This window comes from Pleurodeles waltl, chromosome 1_2 (genome assembly GCF_031143425.1).
Source record: "Pleurodeles waltl isolate 20211129_DDA chromosome 1_2, aPleWal1.hap1.20221129, whole genome shotgun sequence".
Classification (NCBI taxonomy): Eukaryota; Metazoa; Chordata; class Amphibia; order Caudata; family Salamandridae; genus Pleurodeles; species Pleurodeles waltl.
In genome coordinates this window covers 1,311,969,228-1,311,988,718 of record NC_090437.1, presented here as the reverse complement: position 1 = coordinate 1,311,988,718, position 19,491 = coordinate 1,311,969,228, and the positions used below count along the sequence as shown (strand labels likewise).

The window sequence follows — 19,491 nt, the reverse complement described above, 5'->3', positions numbered from 1 at the left end:
GAGTCGAGTCTGCTGTCTCTTTGTCGGTTTTTCTCACTGTGGGCCAAGAATGAAAGATAACTTGGTGCCCTTTGACGTAAAAGAGACAGAGAGAAATGTAAAGATACCCATATGGTGACTGAGTTTCAAAATCGCAAACCAGATAACCTGAAATCAATACCTGCTTCTCACTTGTGTAAACTGTTTGTTCCTTAGCAAATATTTTTTAACCAGTCACTATCACTTGGGATTGAGCTCCAACCCATTGTTTTTTGCCCACTGTGCTACTCTAGATAGAGGCCCCCTTTTGTGGAAATCAATACAGGCTCTGGTCCTTATGTAAACAAATGGATCCAAAACCTTAGTATCCCATACCTTGGTCATCTCGCTCCATCACCCTGCAGCCCTGTGCTTTTTAGAAAGGAAATTTGAGATTGACATCGCCACAATCCTCACTGACTAAGCTCCGACCCTGTGTGTCGCAAAGCTCTACCATCAATCCTGAAGGTTGACCCATTATCCATTAAGTAGAATAACTTTACTAATAATATTAATTATTAATGTACTCATGCCACGGATCCCCCGCCGTGGTGCAGTCAGTTTGTTACTGGGCGGTTCAAAGTTACATACCTGTATTTTTCCATTGTTTCTTTCACCCTTATGTTTCACTTATTAGCTCAAAAAGTTCCAACATCCCAAGTTAGGTTTTGACTGTCTTGAGGTAGTGAGGTGAAATAGTAAATATATTTTCTACCATGTACTTATAAGTTAGTACCTCAAATGCTGTGTGACACATTCAGAGAATGTGCACCAAAGGTCAGTATCAAGGATATCAATAAAAAGTATCAGTCTATCTTCACAACATAGATGAATAGAGCAGGAAAAATAAGGCCCACTAACCTAAAGCCAAAGTTGATAGCCCCTTTAGTAGCCAGGTGACCATGAGCAAAAAAGCTTTAGAATGTTTCTTGTGCACAAGTAGTTAAACTTTGCCCATAGTTTGTTCACTGCATTTTCACCCTGCTACTGTGGACATCCGGAGTGCATAATGTTTGCACCACAGCACATCTTTAAGTTGACCCACTAGAAGCAAACAGTGATAGTGTGCCCTATTACACATAGGCCCTCATAATGACCTTGGCGGGCGGCTTCAGCCGCCCGCCAAGCTTTTACCGCCGGCCGGCCGCCAATGCAGCCGCACTCCCACCGCGGTCATTATGAGATCCCCCCAGGGCCGGCGGGCGGAAACCTGGTTTCCGCCCGCTGGCCCAGTGGGGATCTCGGCCGCAATACAGAAGCCGGCTCCAAATGGAGCCGGCGGTGTTGCGGCCGTGCGACGGGTGCAGTTGCACCCGTCGCGTTTTTCACTCTCTGAATAGCAGACAGTGAAAAGCTGCATAGGGCCCCCAGGGGCCCCGCGACTCCCCATACCGCCAGCCTTTTCCTGGCGGTTCACCGGATTACGGTCGGGGACTAGTAATCCCCTGGCTTCTGCCGTGGTCAAAATACCCAAGATTGCACCGCCAGCCTGTTGGCGGTGCAATCACCAAAACAGCCCTGGCGGTCTTTGATCGCCAGGGTTGTAATGACCCCCATAATGTGCTGTCTCCAGGACAATTGTAAATTCATGCTTGACTGGAGGCAGCACATTGATGAAAGGTGGATCAGCTGTTTGGAACAGTAGTTCCATCTGTCTTAGTGAAGTCAGAAATTTAGCCTGCTTTACCTGTTGGACCTGGCTCTTTTTGTGGGGTCACCCCCAAACTTTTTGCTTCCTTCCTCCTATTTTTTCTGGCCAGTTTTTATTGGCTTTAGGACTCTGGGCACTTTAACACTGCTAACCAGCGCTAAAGTGCATGTGTTCTCTGTGTAAATTGTATTGGTGATTGGTTTATCCATGATTGCCATATTAGATTTCCTAGTAAATCCCTAGTAAAGTGCACTAAAGGTGACCAGGGCCTGTAAATCAAATGCTTCTAGTGGGCCTACAGCACTGATTGTTCCACCCACATGAGTAGCCCTGTAAACATGTCTCAGACCTGCCACTGAAGTGTCAATATGTACAGTCTTGCACTGCTAATTCGACCTGGGAAGTGTACCCACTTGCCAGGCCCAACCTTCCCTGTTTATACATGTAAGGCACCCCTAAGGTAGGCCCTAGGTAGCCCCATGGGAAGGGTGTGGTATATGTTAAAGGTAGGACATGTAGTGATGTGTTTTATATGTCCTAACAGTGAAATACTGCCAAATTTGGTTTTCACTCGTGCAAGGCCTATCTCTCTCATACGTTTAAATGGGGGCTACCTTTCAATAACTTTCAAGTGTACTTTCCCTTTGAGAGCAGATAGAGATTTTGAGTTTGGTGTCTCTGAACTCACAATCTAAAAATACAACTTTTGGTAAAGTTTGTTTTTAAATTTTCAATTTGTAAATGACACCTTCAGAAAGTAGACATTTTATTGCTTAAACCATTCTGTGACTCTGCCTGATTGTGTATTCCCTGTCTGGGTCAGACTGACAGTTAAGCTGTTTGTAAATCCCCTCTAGACAGTGACACAAAGGGAGCTGGGATGTAGCCTGCATAACCTGATGAGCCATCTCGGCTAGAGTGGAGGGAGGAGTGGTCACTTACACCTGAATAGGCTATGCCTGCCCTCACACAAAAGAGTCTCCAACCCCCTGGTGTGAGTCTGGAGCCAGGCCTGGGCAAGGTATGATCTTGTGAACAACTGAGACTTTCATTTGAAGTTTGCCTACCTCAAAGGCAGAAAAGGGTATAAGTAGTGGACCCAAAACCGCAGATTATTAGATTTGCTTCTGGAACAAAGGGTACCCTCTACCAAGGAGAAGAGCTGAAGAGCAGAGAAGTGCTGCCCCTACCTGTGACTGTGCTTTGTGGGGCTATATTGCAGTTGCTGCGTCTGCCTGTGAAAGGGGACAAAGACGGGACTTTGTGGTATATTCCTGCTTGTGAAGAATCTCCAAGGGCTTGGACTGAGCTTGCCTCCTGTTTGAAGTCTCAGGGCCATCAAAGACTTCCTCTGCAAGCACCTGGACTCTCTGCTGAGACTCCTGCCCTACCATCTGGTGCCCTATCCAGTCCCTGAGCCCTTGAAAGGTGAGGCTGGTAGAACAAAGACAGAAATCTACGCACAGGGAGCTGAGCGGGGAACATTTCGACACACCATCTGCAACGTGGCTGTAAAGCTGGCGCACCACCTGCCTTGCAGCTGATTTCAACACATCACCTGCTTCGCGGATGGAGAAATGACACAACACCCGCTTATGCCTGCTGAAAACGACGCAACCCCCAAGCAGCACGGTTTCCCATCACTGGGCAGCCAGATTTCACATGCATCATCGCTGGGCGTCAAAATCATTGTGAACCTGCGTGGATCCAAGGTGCCCTGCCCGGAAATCGACGCATCGCTCTCTTGTGGGAGAGAAAAACAACGCATCACCTACCTGACCGAAGAAGAAACGATGCATGGCCTCACTTGCGAGTAAGGAATCAACGCATTGCTGACTTTTCTAATGCCCGCTCGGCCATGAGGCTTTATTTCTGATGCAAACCAAGTACTTTGTGTGAAACAAAGTTTGCATTGTTTCTTATGGGGAAAGACTCTTTTCATTTTTAAAATTCATAACTTAACTTGTGTATGTTGGATTTTTGTCGTTTTGGTCTTGTTTGGTTTAGATAAATATTGCCTATTTTTCTAAACTGGTGTGGTGTCCAGTTTGTCATGTTTTCACTGTATTACTGTGTGTGTTGGTACAAAGGCTGAAAGGGGTATAAGTAGTGGACCCAAAACCTCAGATTATTAGATTTGTTTTTGGAACCAAGAGGAACCAATATCAAGGAGAAGAGCTGAAGAGTAAAGAAGTGCTGCCCCTACCTGTGACTGTACTTTGTTGGGCAAATACTTTACACATTGCCTTTGAGATAAGCCTGACTGATTGTGCCATGCTACCAAGAGGGTGAGCAGGGGTTATCCAAGTATGTCTCTCCATTGTCCTGACTAGAGTGAGGGTCCCTCCTTGGACAGAGTGCAAACTGACTGCCAACCAGAGACCCCATTTCTAACATTTGCAAATGCAGGCAGAGATTCCCCTGAATGAGGATGCAGTGAGTAACTGCATTTGCCTTTAGCAGTGTGTCTGGGAGGTCAAAGGGACTCAGTTTGTCACCTTTCTTGGATCACCCTTGGCTGGATCACAGCCAATGTGACACCTCTTTGAGGCACACAACCAGTGTGCTTGCTGGAGGCATTGGTGACTTTAATCCCACATTCATAAAACAGCCTGGAAACTGAGGCACAGTTTTTCTGTCATTACCATAGGGCCACACGCCGATCCTAATCAGGGAATTCCACATTAGGATTTTGCCAGAGCTATATGTATGTGGACATGATCTGCATTACAGAAGGGGCCACATGACAATCTGTTTCACCTTTCGTAATTCCAAGGGGCACAAAAAGCAGGTACATCAAGGTAAGCAAACAAATTTGATATCACCATGTAAGTAGAATTAGCAGACCACCCAATGAACGATATGTAAATATTTCTTTACTTATTTACCACTGAGATTACCTCACTGAGAGCACCTGGATTTGCAAAGTAAGTGGTTCCTCCAACGCACATTGGTAGCCAGATGTCATAGAGTTGTCCACCTACGTGGCTCAGAGGAAGGTGGCTGAGCATAACCTCATTTTCATGAAGGCCATTATGCTTCCCAAATGTTTTTATCATCCACGTGACCTAAAAAAACACATAATGAAAACATTAGACACCTTTGGTAAAGGGGCTGAATCTAATACAAGCCAGCAGGTGTTTTCAAGGAGCACATTGTAAGAAATTGGATTACTGATTGAGGGGTGAAACCCTTCTCAAGAAGGAACCAAAATTGTTCTCAGGGTGAAGTCACAACCAAAACCTAAATGAACCTGTGCTCAAACCTTTGGCAGCTTGACACAGAGCACCAGGCTTAACTCAGAGACAATGGCCCTCATTACAAGACCACCAAAGCCGCGGGCGCCAGAAAGACCGCCAGTGCTGGTGGTCTTAAGACCACCGCACTATGACTGCCGTCAGCTTTTTGCCCGTAATACGTTGTGGCGGTGTCCTGATGGTGGGGGGTTGCGGGCGAGGGAAGCGCCAGGACCCCTCCTCTCCTGGACAACCTCCTCGACGGACAAGGTAAGTGACAGTCCAAGACGGGAGGGGATTGGGAATGTGTTAGTGCAGGTGTGAGTGTCATGAATGCAGGGGAAGGTGGGTGCATGTATGTTGGTAAATGCGGATTGATGGGGTGAGTGCATGTGTGTGCGGATTGATGGGGGGAGTGAAAGGGTCTATGCGGTGCGGAGGGGAGCGTGAATGGATGCGTGCAGGTGAGGGGGTACGTGAATGGATGCATGCGGGTGAGGGGGCGTGAATGGATCCATGCAGTGAGTGGGGCATGAATGTCGGTCTGTGCTGGGGGAGGAGGACGGGGGAGTGAATGCGTGCGTGTCAGCGGTGTTTGTGTAAGTATGTCAGTGTGAATGGGTTTGTATGTCACGTTTGCGTAGGTGAGTGGGTGTGTGCTTGTGTGTAGAAGTGTGTGAGTGCATGTGTGCAGGTATGTGGAAGTGTGTGCAAGTGTATCCAGGTGACAGAAATGCTTTTTCCTGTCACCAGGATGCAAGACCGACAGCAGTAATACAGCCAACGGTATTACGGGGTCCACCGTGCTGAAGGTGCTCACCTCCACCCGGAGAACCTCGGAAAAGCAACAGGACGGGCGGAGTATTGGCAGTTTGGCTTCGGCCAAACCACCAAACTCGTAATTTGGGCTCTTCGGACCTCCAGGGTCGTAACGGCCAATGTATAAAGTGTTTATGTAATACTTCACAATAAATCACAGTGAAAATACACCCCAAAAGGATCCTACACTAATTTAAAAGATAGAGTAGTTTTTAATAATTAAAACAACACCAAAACAACAAAAATCCAATCAGTACAAACAGAGATATGAGCAAGGTTAAAAATCCCAGTGAAAATAGTACCAAAAAGTACAAAGCGCCAACTGTGGATATCCATTCATGTTAGAATGGAAAAAAGGGCCTGTTTTAAAGTTTAGAGAATGGATTGCTCCATTACAAATATGAGACGATTATCCTGTCCATTGTATCACGATCTCCTTGGCTATGATGGGATCGTAATACAGCAGATGGGATATCTGTCACTTTTGTAATGAAGTGACCCCCTCTGCCAAACTCTAAATCAGGTCCAAGGTTACAAATTCACACCATCCGAGATGGAGCGCAGACCGGCTACAGGGACAAAGTTAGGCCTGCTGCACAAGAGTGCCTTAAATCCTAGTTTGTGGTGCATTGTGAGGGTCCACGTCTAAGATGTGTTGACCAGTCTAAGCCATGCGTCGGTTACAAGATGCAGCAAGGCTGCGATGTGAGGTTATGCATCATCAGTGAGGATCCTGTTGATCGGGGATGTGAGGGTGTGTGCAGGAGAATTGCCATGCATCGGTGGTTCAGATGAGGCAATGGGCTGTGATGCGGTGTAGGACTTTGCAAAAGTACTGGTCTGTGCAAGCCTACTCAGTGCTGCATCTGACACAGCAGAGGAAATGCATTGGTTCAGCTGGATCCACAGAGGCTGACAGAGCACCCTAGGCCCACTTCCAAGGTTTCAGGATTGGAGTGGCAACTCTTGGCAGGGTGAAAGATGGAAGAGTCCAGATGCTGGGTTCAAGCTTGTTGGAGCTTTCTGTCTTGATGCTCTAGTCAGGAGGCCAGCCAACTCGTCTTTAGAGTCACTCTGGGGTCCAGAGTTCAACACATGCAGGTCCAGCCCTTCTCTCCCAGGAAAGAGAGCAGCAGGCAGTAGATCAGCACAGCAGGGAAAAAGTCCTTCAGAGCAACAGTCCAGCACATTGGCAGTTCTTTCATCAGCACAGCAGTCTTCTTTCTGGCAGAGTATCCACAGGTCCAGAAGTGTATTAAAGAGGTGGTATCTCAGGTCCAAGATTTATACCTGGTACCCTCCATCTGGAATGTGGGGGAAGCTTCTAGAGGTTTCCCTTTGAAGTCTCCAGACCCCTGTGCCCAATAGAAGAATTATATATTTTTTTATAATTTACAAACCCTACCATCCCCTCACAATGCTGGACAGAGACCTAACTGAGAATACCTCAATAAAGGTACATGAGATCATGTGTAACTTGAGTTTAGACAACCTCCGCACCAAATATATGCTAGTCACTTCATACGTTGAGATTGATTTGTCATTTGTTTCATTAGGTGCTACAGCAATATATTTTTATGTAACTTAAGTTTGCAAATCTCTTTGTGTTTAGTTGAACTTGCCACTTTTATGCCTTTTGTATGTTTCTAGTTCAGCCACATTACACAATGGGGGTCATTATGACCCTGGCGGTCATGCCCTGCCACGCCGGCGGTGGCGGCCAGACCACCGACAGCGTTTCAGTGCAGCACCTGCCAAATTATGACCATTGCAGTGAACTGGCTGCATCGCAACCAGGTCACTGCCTGTACCGCCAGGGGGGTGGGACCGCCTGGCCGAAGGTTGGGTTGACTACCTTCGGCCCGGCAGTCCACCTAACACCGCCCGCGGTATAATGAGTATCCTTATCACCAGGGATTCCGTGGCTGCAGCCCCGCCACAAAATCCCTGGTGGTAAGGATACTGGCGACAGGGATACTGATTCCTGTCGCCACTACAGGACTCCCAAACACCCCCACCCTGTAGGAGCTCCCCCACCCCTGACCCCATCAGAGCCCCCCAAGCAGTGACCCCCTCCCTCCCCCGATCCCTGTACTGACCCCCCGATCCCAGTACTGACCCCCTCCACCCCCAATCCCTGTACTGGTCCCCCATCCACGCACACACATGCCACACATACAGACATACATACACACATCCACACATACATACATACATGCACACATCCACGCTCACTCAGTCACACACACATGCACACAAGGTCATAACACTCCCACCACCCCCTGCATACACGCATTCACACAAGCACACTGACACTTACACACACACACAACACCCCCACCCCCTCCATTCATACACACACACCCCCATTCACGCACACAACACTCAAAACTCCCGCCCCCGTCAGTGGATCATCTTACCTGGTGGTCATCCAGGAGGGAACGGTGTCGATGTGGCCTGCTCGGCCGGCACCGCCCCATCACCACAACACCGCCACGCCGATTACAAAGTTGTAAAACAGCGGGCGGTGTTGTGATGACGTTTCGGTGCCAGCTGGGCAACCTCCACTAGACCACCTACCGCCAGTATGGCTGCTGGCAGCTCTCTGACCAATTTATGGCGGAGAACTGCCAGGAGTCATAATATGGCGGTCTTAAAACCACCATCACTGGTGGTCTCCTGGCAGGTGTGACAACTGTTTTGAACGCTGAGGTCATAATGAGGGCCATAGTGTACTGATTGTCCTGTTATTGAATGTGCATAAACATTACAAATACTCACATTGTCATGGCTTAGCATCACGCCCTTTGGTGGTCCTGTGGTCCCAGAAGTGTAGGTCATAGTGCAGCACTGGTTGGCCTTCAGGGATCTCAAGATTTCATCCAGTTTAGAATCAGGTATGTCTGTTCCTAGCTGCATAAATTCCTTCCACTAGGGATAGAAATATATAAGAGAAATAAAAAAGTTACCACTGTCTTATATGCACTCCTAGTTTATCTTCAACAGAGAAGGCAGCAGTTGACTATGCCAGTGTAAGCAGTGTACATTGTTCTGGAGCATGAGGGATGGCATACACATTGGTCTTTTGAAGTTGCTATAATCTCCAAAGCCTCTATTTTGCTGTGTGTCTACCAGATAAGGACACTAACCCATCATAGCAAATCTTCTTGCATAGCTTAGTTTTGTTCCCGATCTAAGATGCCCAACATTAAGTACTTCTTGATTCACATATTTTCACTGCATGGGTGTTTTATGTATACAAAGTCTTAGGCAGTGTTTTGCAAATGCATCCTGTATTTTTAATGCTGGTAAATTTTCATACCTTCGCATGCCACTTACTTTTTGCCCCTCTAGTTTTCCCCTTTTATTTCTGCTTAGGAACATATTTCTGGTCTCTTTTTGTTTCTGAATAGTTTTAAGGTAATTATAAGTGAGCACTACTCCATTTCTACTGCTATCTATCCACATTCAATATAATTCTCACTGTTTTTTTTTAATGCTTTGTCTTTTTCCTCCTGTTTTGGGGGATCCTTTTGTAGGTTCTTTCCACATTTTCTAGCTTCATTGGCTGGTAAACTGGGTACAGAAAACCCTTTTCTTAAACCTAGGAATCAAGGAAGGGAAAAGGAGCAACTCCCACCTGGACACCTCGTCCTCTCCCCATACTCCGCCTTCTTCCCAGGATGCCAGCATCCCCCTGCAACAGGATTCCATGGAGCAACCAGTAATTATATGGCCCCCTCCTGCAGCCAAATACTGTGGGTGATTTGGCTGCCCTTCTGCCCCCTACTGGGGTCCTGCAATCTCCACTATGACCAGTCACACAAAGAGGTCCCAAACAGACTCACGCCCTTGCTGTGGACACAGCCGTCATTCGCCACACTCCTGCAACCCACCCGACACAACAGAGGGCCAGTTACTGCCACACTCCTGGCTTTGCCTTGGCTCAGTTTGGGCCCCCTCCTGCCCCCAACTGACACAATGAGCTGACACCAGACAATGATGCCCGCATTGTAACACCCGGCCACCAGGCAACAGACAAGCATGCGAGAAACTCTTGCTGACAACCAACTTGCTACCCCAATGACAAACTCGGTGAAGTCCTCACCGCCATCAAGAGCTCCCATCGTTCCATGGCATCAGAGGTGGGAACCCTGATGATTGTAGTCAGATTCCTCAGAGATGACCATCGAAAACTGTCAGAGCACATGGCAGAGGATGAAAAGGAACTGCCAACATTGCAACCCTAGATGTCCGAGGCCCATGAGCGCTAGCAGACCTCTAGACCCAGGTGAAGAGCCTGGAGGAGCAAATGGAAGACACCAAGGATCACTCCCACAGGAGCAATGTTTGTATCATAGGCCTCCTGGAGGGTCTGGAGGCCTGAAATCTGCTGACTTTGCTGGACAAGTGGTTCCGCTCCTTTGTCCCCACCTCAGATCAATTCTCCTCACTCAACTTTTCTCCCTGGAGAGGGCACACAGAGTTCCGAAGTGGCTGTCAATCCCCGGTTGCCTCGCCTCATGCTTGCCAAACTGCTTCACTACAGGGATCAAGATGCCATTTTACAGGCTGCATTATCGTCTTGTACTCTGAAACTGTATAATCAAATGGTTGTGCTGTTTGCAGATTACATGCCAGCCGTGCAACGTCAAAGGTCTTCTTTCCTGAGCACAAAGAAAAGATTCAGCAAGCTTGTAATACAATATTCCCTACTTTTCCTTGCCTGCCTGAAGTAGTCTCTCTTTATGGACCAGTCTTTAAGGCAAGTCTCTCTTTATGGACCCTAAAAATGTCTGGGACTGGCTAGGTCAACACCAACCTGGGTCTTCTTCAGCCTGAGGGGGAGAACCTCCTAGACAACTAGGAGCGGGGCAGCAGAGATGATGCAAGGAACAGCAGGGTGTCTCCTTATCTCCCAAATCCACAAAGTCACCCCCTCAGAACAACTCATCGAGGACCAGTTTTGGGTGATTCAGGAAGTGGCATCACTGGAGGACAGTGCAGGTTCTTCAGAGGGGTACTGCGATCCTCAGATCTTCATTACCAACGATGGAGTGGGCCTTGGCTCCCAGACCGAACCCCTGGTCACCCCGCACATAGCAGACACCATAATCTCATATGGTTCACTTATCCTTAACCCCCATGGCCCCATCTTCTCCTTCTCGCTCCCCCTTCCTACCCAAACCTCCCTGATTTCGGGCCCCAACCATCTTCCCTGCACAACTGGGTGGCCATTCACCTCTCTTATTTAGATCTCCCCCACTGCCAAGCCGAAACCCTACCCTCAGATATGGAACAAGATTTAACTCTCTTTGGACATACTGCCATTTCAGCACGTCACGTTTGTTGTAATGAATTATTCTTCCCCAATCCTTATCCTCTCACACCAAGACTGGATCAGGGTCGCAGCCTCAACTCCCTCTGCAACAAGGTAGGAATAGAATGGACTCTTACACATGGTAGCTGCCCCGGGTTGGACCACTTTGGGGGAACATACCTCACCCACAACATGGCCAATAAGGCGGAAACACACTGAACTTTAGGGGAATGTACACAGAGAATTTTTTTAGTTCGTCTACTCCTATACAAAGTGCCAAAAAGCCCAAATACTTTTTCTACAAGAAATACACATCACAGTCTCAGAACTGCAGCACTTACGTAAATGCTGGAGGGGACAAGTCATAGCTGCCACCTACTCTGCCTATGCGTGCAGCGCTCTCATCTGGATTTTCCCCAGAGTGCCCTTCCAGGCCCTAGACACCATAGTTGACAGGGAGAGTCACTTTGCTATTGTAGAGGAGAGGGTCACCTCAATGTCTCCAGGGTCCTCCTGGGAGGCATATAACCCCCAATACAGAGTAGGCCTTTTGGGTAACACTATTACAAACACTTGCATATAAAGCAATAACCTCTTCAATCCTGGAAGGGTACTACAATGGTCCACCCTATATATCTTCAGACTGCTCCCACCCACCACTCCCTCATGCAACCTCCCACACGCAGGCAGCACATCTTCATAAATGGGCCCAACAATGGGCCTTAGTGGATTCGTAGAGGTCCATTCACCCTCTCACATGAGCCTACTCATTACTCGCTGGTACATGACCTGCACGTGCACCTTGATCATGTCCTCTTGTCAGCCACCCTTTTCGACATCATACATCAAACTGACTATCTAGGCAGCATACTCTCTGATCATAAGGCGCACACAGTTGATCTGTCATGGAATGCCTGCAGTCCCCGGTGCCCACATGGCAATTTCCCAGAGAGACACTGGAAGACCCTTCCTTTCAAGATTCCCACACCTGGCACATCACTCAATACGATAATTTCAGAATTGCTTCCCAAGGGCTGCTGGGTGGGATGCCTTCAAGATGGTTACCCACGGACACTTCATACAGGAAATAACAGGTGTTTGCAAGACATTCAACCGAGATATAGCTAAGTAACTGTGAAGCTAAAACACACTACCTGATGTGACTATCCTAGACCAACTGTGTTGCTTCAATTTTTAAAGCCTTTGAAGCCATCCTTGAGGCCTATGTAATAATAATTATATTTTGTAAGTTTGTGCCCCTTTTGTGTCAAAAACTGACATAAAGTGGGTGCTAACTTTTCATAAATTAGGCCCTATGTGCCTTACTGCCCTGCTTGTCTCAGCGGCCTCATGGACACCTGATACAAATCTATGTAAACCTTAACCAGTTTACGTACCTGCTGTTGTTTGTTAACACCTTAATAAAAATAAATGATTTAAACAAAACTCTGACTTTGAGGTTGCTCATACTATCATCTGACTCATAGAGCAATATTTGCAATATATACATTTTGTTTCCTGAAAAGCTAAACACCCAGAGCAGTCCAGCGTGGTGTCAAGTGTGAATCCTGCTTCTTATCCAGGATAAAAATCTGGAATGGTTCCAACACTTCTTCTTATAAAAATTGCATCCCAGTTGTGTGCCTAGCCAATAACAGTATATATTAATTGAAATGCAATAAAGAGATATTGTGCTTTAACCATGAAAACTGACACTTTTTGACAAAGGCTGAAGCTGTGGTATTTGGCCCGGGTTTGACCGCCACCCAAGGAAACCTACTACATCTGGACATTTCCGAAAATAAGATACCCAGGAGATTCCAGTTTTGTGTTACTTTTTTACCAAGAATGCAGAAGGAACCTGAAACTCTGGCTAAAGGCACACCTTTCCCTCACATTCGCATGAGGGAAGATTGCAGTACTAGCAGGGATCAACAACATTTCTATCAAACATCATTCCAACACTTCTCTGGATAACAAAGTTACCCCATACATGTGAGAGGGCATTTTGCCTATGATACCGTAGACCCCAAAATGCAACATGGAAATATAAATTTTCTTGCAATTTAAATTATCCCATTTGGGCAATTTAGGTACCTGGGTATTTGGGCTTGGGCTCAGCTGCAACTCAGAAAATCCTATTAAACCTGATAACTATAGAGTTGAGTGTGGTGTTGCTTGCAAGCATCCATCAAGATTTCATACCCAGAATGTCCTGCAAATCTCACACTTTGGCAAAAATCAAGTACATACCATCCATTTCTCTTAGGAAAAGTTCAGGAATATGTGGGGGGTCTAAAAATTCCCCTTCAGCCTGTGTTTCTGCTTTTGTTCTGCTAAAAAAAGATATTCCACAAGTGGGTGCTGGGCCAATAACTGCAACACGATAGTAATAAAAACACAATGTGGAGTCATCAAAATTTTTCCATAATATTTGACCCAATTTGGGTATTTGGGTATTTGGGTATTTGGGTAGTTGGGGTAATTAGGCTCCGGTTTGACTGTCATCCTGGGAAACATTCTACACCTAGACATTTCTGAAAAATAGACACCCAGGAGAGCCCACTGTGGTGTCACTTGTAAGGGCTGACAAAGTTTAGAACATTGCCCTTCAAACTTCAGACTTTGGCTAAAATCATGTATTCTCCTCACATTCCTCACATTCTCCAGTTGAGAAAACTGGAGGGCACAGCACAATTATCCTTCAGAAAGAAAGATTGTTGTGTGAGCTGAATGAGAAGGACAAGACGTTCATGTCTTCCCCATTCTTTAGGTAATGCAGAGGATGTAAACACCTTGTTCTAAGAATTCAAGTAGTTAAATACTATAATTACTCATCCTCTTATTGAGATATATTGAAGTTATATTATCTCCAGGCACCACTCTTTGCGAAAAATCAAATGGTTTTCCACAACCAATTTTGGCAAGTGTGCCACAATGCAACATTCTTCGCATATTTTTCCTCACACCCAAGGATGTGGGAGGCTACTACTGGGTAGTAATTATTTATGCAAAACCAATACAAAAACAAAAATACAATTGTAAGGATTCCGGCTTAGTTTAACGTTTTGTGTTTTTATATTGTTTTTAGAATGTTTCTGATATTGTACTTTTCTTCAATATTAATTATTTATGCACCAGATGTTTTAATTATTATTAAGTTTGAAACAAATGCAATGGATGGTTATGTTTCACTGTCATTTTGATTATTGTGTTGCACTGTACCTAGGCTCCCAAAGCATCTACACATTAGAAAAGGCATGGACTGCCCTGTAAAATCTACACAGTGTCAAGGATGTTAAATGAGATACACTTTGTCTCTCTGACTTTGTCAATTGAGTACTGACAACCAGGAGCTCTTAGGGAAAGTTCAGTAGCACCTACATCCACTGCTCATACCACCCATCTGTACATGGAGCTGAATGTGATTCAGAACCCTGAAACCCACATTAGGTGGGAGCTAAGCAAGCAAGCATGCATTTCCACTCATTTACTCTTCCTTCAGTAGCATGGGTGGATCATTTCATTTTACTAGTATCATCACAGTGCCTAGTCCTTGACAGAAGACAGATTGTACTTAGTGTTGTTGTGTGGTGAAAACAGTAGAGCTGTAGAACATATCTTACAATAATGCCTCAAAGCATCAGGATCAAATCTTGAGCTCCTAATCCTCATATTTGCAAGCAGCAGTAGTTCTTTACTCCAGGAGTAGATAACATAGCATTTGTCTAAGAAAAAACTATCTGCATTTTTTTAAAAGGAATGCTGTTTTAAGATGTGATTACAGATATAGTGGTTTGCTGTCCCCACCAGGCCACCATTGTTGTGATGGTATCCAATTGTAGAGTCACCCTTTTCACCCTAATGCATGAATAAGAGGTAGATTGCTACTCACTACAATGTGGAATTTTGTGAGCTTAGCTATTTATATGTAGGTAAGTTCACAAAATGAAAAACTGGTCACAAAAATACTCATTGCAAATTGTGACCAGTATTTTGCAACCAGTGTTTATTACACCAGGCCAAATACTTATCTAACACAATAACATATCCAAAAGTGGAGTGAGACTTGTAATTCATTTTAAAGTATGTTATCTCTGTTACATACTCCGTGTTGCCTGATGGTACAGTTCAGAAACAATATAAGGGGTTGGCAAATTCCATGAATGCCTAGTTTTCATTTTTGCAACACAACATTTTGTGTTGCTAAAGTTGCTCTAAGTGGGAAGGATATGCCCAGACGTGGGTCCCTTGCTCACTGTGCCACTGGATTCAAGCTAGCTTGGCTGATGAAGGGTGATACCCTGAAACCGGTCCCAGGATGTTTGTTTCCGGTCCAGGGAGGACCTGGCCTGGCAGTTCGGGCTGGGCTGTTCCCATGAGGGGCAGGATCAAGACTGATTTGCATATGGCTGGGTCCAAACTGGGGTAGCATAGTGAGCAAAAGAACGATGGATTAAACCCAGATCTGTGACTGGGGGTGAGTGTTTCCATTGTTCAGCACTCCGTCCATCATCCTTTTGTGTTGCTAAAGTTGCCCGAAGTGGGAAGGGTATGCCCAAACGTGGGTCCCTTGCTCACTGTGCCACTGGATTCAAGCTAGCCTGGCTGATGAAGGGTGATACCCTGAAATCGGTCCCAGGATGTTTGTCTCCGGTCCAAGGAGGACCTGGCCTGGAAGTTAAGGCTGGAGTGTTCCCATGGGGAGCAGGGTCAAGACTGATTTGCTGGGTCCAAACAGGGGTGGCATGGTGAGCAAAAGAACAATGGATTAAACCCAGATCTGTGACTGGGGGTGAGTGTTTACATTGTTCAGCACTCCGTCCATCATCCTTTTGTGTTGCTATAGTTTTAATTTTTGGACATGCCTTTTCTTACATCACACTACACTTCCTGTCCTTTTTGTCCACTTTTGTAGGCATTTTTATCTATGTTCCTCCTCTCTCTCTTATTCTAGGTCCAAATCTGGTGAAAAATAAATTTTGGTTGTCTAAAATGACAAAAACCTGCAGACCAATACCTGTACATACCACCACCACCTGGAAACAACAAACAATGTGATGGTCTACAAAGGGCTGTTCAAATCAAATATAAACATAATAAATGTAGGTAATGTAATGTCAAACATATACTGCCAACCTCACAAAAGTTGCCATCATCTAAGTAATCCAATATATTACCAAAGTTATGGGTAAATCAACTGGAGGCTAAATTGTATCCATGTTAGGCCAAATGCAAAAGTCAATATTCTCAAGGTCTTAATTGGCTTTCTGTGAAAAACAGACACATGATGAACTTTAGACTGCTCTTCCTTCTCCCACGTAAAGTAAAAGAAACTTAAAGTTGTAGTTGTGTAATGCCTGCTCTACTATGATTCTTACAGAAATTTCCACAATAGCTTTTTCCTCAAAAACATTCTCAGGTACCATGCACTTCCCACTATGTCATGAGAGGTTTCAACCTTTTATGGCATAGAGCGATAGTGAACTTGAGTACACTATAACCTCTTGTTCATGGACAGGCACTAAAGAGATCTTTTTAGTATAATGCAATTCACAGAAGGTCTAAACACAGTTTAGGAGGGTGCTTAACAAAATGAATTTCCAAATGACATTGCCACTGAGGGGGTCATTATGAGTTGCCCAGAGTGGTAAAATCGTTGGAGGGAAAATAACTTGTAATCCTGTCATTTCATAGGGAGGCACTACCAACATTGTTCATGGTGGCTCCTTTTTCTTCCCACTGAGATAACAAGAAACGCATAATAGGGCCCTTATCGGTGATATTTGTCCAACCAAATCTGAAATCAAAAGACACAATATGGGTTCTCACCCGCATTTGTATGGATCAACCAATCAACATACAACTATGGTCACAAAGGAAGTAAAATATGCTAGCTCTCTTAAAAGCAATAAATCTGAGATCCAGCCAGGCTGTGCAGCAGAATGACCCATACTGTCATTCAAACCACAGGATATTGCATAAAATATTGCATCCCTTGCCAGATGGAAAGCATGTGTCATAGTACAACTCATAAATTATGGACAAAAATGCCAATGATATAAGGGTTCACAATGAAATCTCTCTTAGAATATAAGTATATATATTACCCTGATAACCGCCTCTAAAACTGAAGCCCAAGAGGCTTTGGAAACCCTTAGGAACAAACCTCAGGCCTTGTTTACTCAGGATATAAAGAGGATTTCATCTAAAAACAATAAACACGCCTCAAGGTTAGATTAACATATCGTCAAATATTCTAATTGTATTTAAAAGCCTCCATCCTATTTGCATTGTTTGACTAATGACATGGGGAAACTAATGGACTAAGGCCCATATTTCTACCCTGTTTGCGCCAGATTTGCGTAAAATACTTTGGCGCAAATATGGCAAAAACTTAACTCCATATTTATACTTTGAAGGTTGACCCGTCCAACGTGCGGAGTGTGCGCCATTTTTTGTACGTGAAAACCTACCTTGCGCTAATAATATGCAAGGTAGGTGTTCCAGTGCAAAAAATGACTCTAAGGTATGTGCGCCTTATTTATCCTCCCGTGTCATTTTGACGCACAGGAGGGGGCGGGCCTTAAAACATGGCGTACAGCCGGATTTGCACCGTTTTTTAACGCCTGGGTTAGGACAGGTGTTAAAGGACCTGTGGGCTAATTTCCATGGTCTCCGACCATTGAAGCAGTCCACAGGTGCCCTTCCCTGCACCCAGGGACACCCCCTGCCACCCTCGCCCAAACCTGGAGGACACCCATGGATGGGGGGACCCATCCATGGTGAGTGCAGGTAAGTGTAGGTAAGTATCATTTTTTTTTTTTGTTCAGTGGCGTGGGGGGCCCAACTTGGGCCCCCCTACATGCCACTGTGCCCAATGGCCATGCCCAGGGGACAGAAGTCCCCTGGGCATGGCCATTGGGCAGGGGGGCATGACTCCTGTCTTTGCTAAGACAGGAGTCATTTCCATGGGGGTTGTGTGTCAAAAAATGGCGCAAGTCAGATTAGAGCCAATGTTTTTTACTCTAATCTGACTTGCACCATTCTTTGACACACAACCCCTATTCTTCCCTACGCCACCGCTGCCCGGTTAGAGTTATTTATTTTGACGCTAACCAGGCCGCAGTGGCGGCTAACGTCATTCCATAAACAAGGTGCCCGGCTGGCACATTGGAATGGCGTTATCCGGCGGTAAACCTTTTGACGCAAACCTGTGCTGGCGCTGGTTTGCGTCAAAAAGTATAAATATAGGCCTAAGAGCTTCTCTGGTAGAGTCCAAACTTTCTCCAGATTGTTACTGATAGGGCTACTGATTGGAGTGCCAGAGGTACTAGTACACCACAACCACATATGTAACAGGTTGAGAAAGGATGGAGTTTCAGGAAAAAAATCAGTTCTTCTACCTCTGTGGCAGATAAGTCCTTTTCACAAGATGAGCTAAAATATGCAACAGTTAGAATACACAAGGGAGCACCTTGCCTTCTTCCTGCACATGTACATTGAATACCAGAACATGCATTGAACATGTGCAGCCAACCCTCTCTTCCCTGAGATGACATATTATGTACATCATCCAGTCTCAGTTGTACTTCTTTAGTGCAGAAATTATTCTTTCCATTAAGCAATAGGCAAGAATGAGTCATTAGAGTGGGCATTGTCTGGTGAGGACTAAAACTGATGCACCTGTGTATTGCGACTGGGCCTCTTACTGGACTAGAAGGCAGAGATGTGGTAAGAATTCTCAGGGGCAGACAAGGATTATAGAGTCAAACTCACTCAGTGTACTAGATTAATGGTACAACCACTGATACTCTGCTACTTGGCATGTAGTAATTGTTCTATGAAACTCCTCTAAGTCATACAGTTTCTCACCGTAAACAGGTTGGGTCTCCTCATCTGAAGATCACCACAGTATTGTACAATGGCCTTTAGATGAAGCAGCTGGTCCTCAATCTAAAGAAAACACATATGTTGGTGAACAAGACAAAGACCACCCACTCCACTACACATCCTATAAATAGAGTCATTTTTTTTTTTAAACTAAAAAAAAATCAGAGCAGGTTTATGCAGCTCATCATCCCAAAGTCATGCATTACACATCTTTGCCACAGTTTCTCCAACACACCTTTGTGGATTTACACATCTTTAGAATATTTCCATACATATCTATTATCCACCTCAAATAATTTGCCCAAATCTTCACAACATGCAAGGGCTGGAAAAATATCTCAGAATAATTGAGTTACATCTAGCCCCCAACTTGGAAGCAGTTAACTTGAACCAGACCTTTACCCTCTTCATGCACAATTTCCTATTGTACTTTTAAATCTTTAGACAACATCTGGTCTTGATGCACATGCCATTTTTTCTTTTAAGAATAACAGTGAGATTAATAGTGTGCTTGTGCAGTGTTGTGTGAAATAACAAGATGTTTTTTTTTCCAA

At 45.3% G+C, this 19,491-nt stretch overlaps 1 protein-coding gene across 1 annotated transcript in view; it reads right to left on the bottom strand.

Annotated features, from left to right (window-relative positions):
• Window positions 1-19,491, bottom strand: part of LOC138250906 (long-chain-fatty-acid--CoA ligase ACSBG2-like) — a 306,186-nt gene that overhangs the window by 206,995 nt on the left and 79,700 nt on the right. Inside the window, exons 5-7 of the mRNA XM_069205604.1 lie at window positions 18,920-19,000; window positions 8,506-8,655; window positions 4,570-4,737 (exon numbers count right to left, since the gene is read on the bottom strand). Coding sequence (XP_069061705.1) covers window positions 4,570-4,737; window positions 8,506-8,655; window positions 18,920-19,000 — 399 coding nt within the window. The remainder of the gene's footprint in view (window positions 1-4,569; window positions 4,738-8,505; window positions 8,656-18,919; window positions 19,001-19,491) is intronic.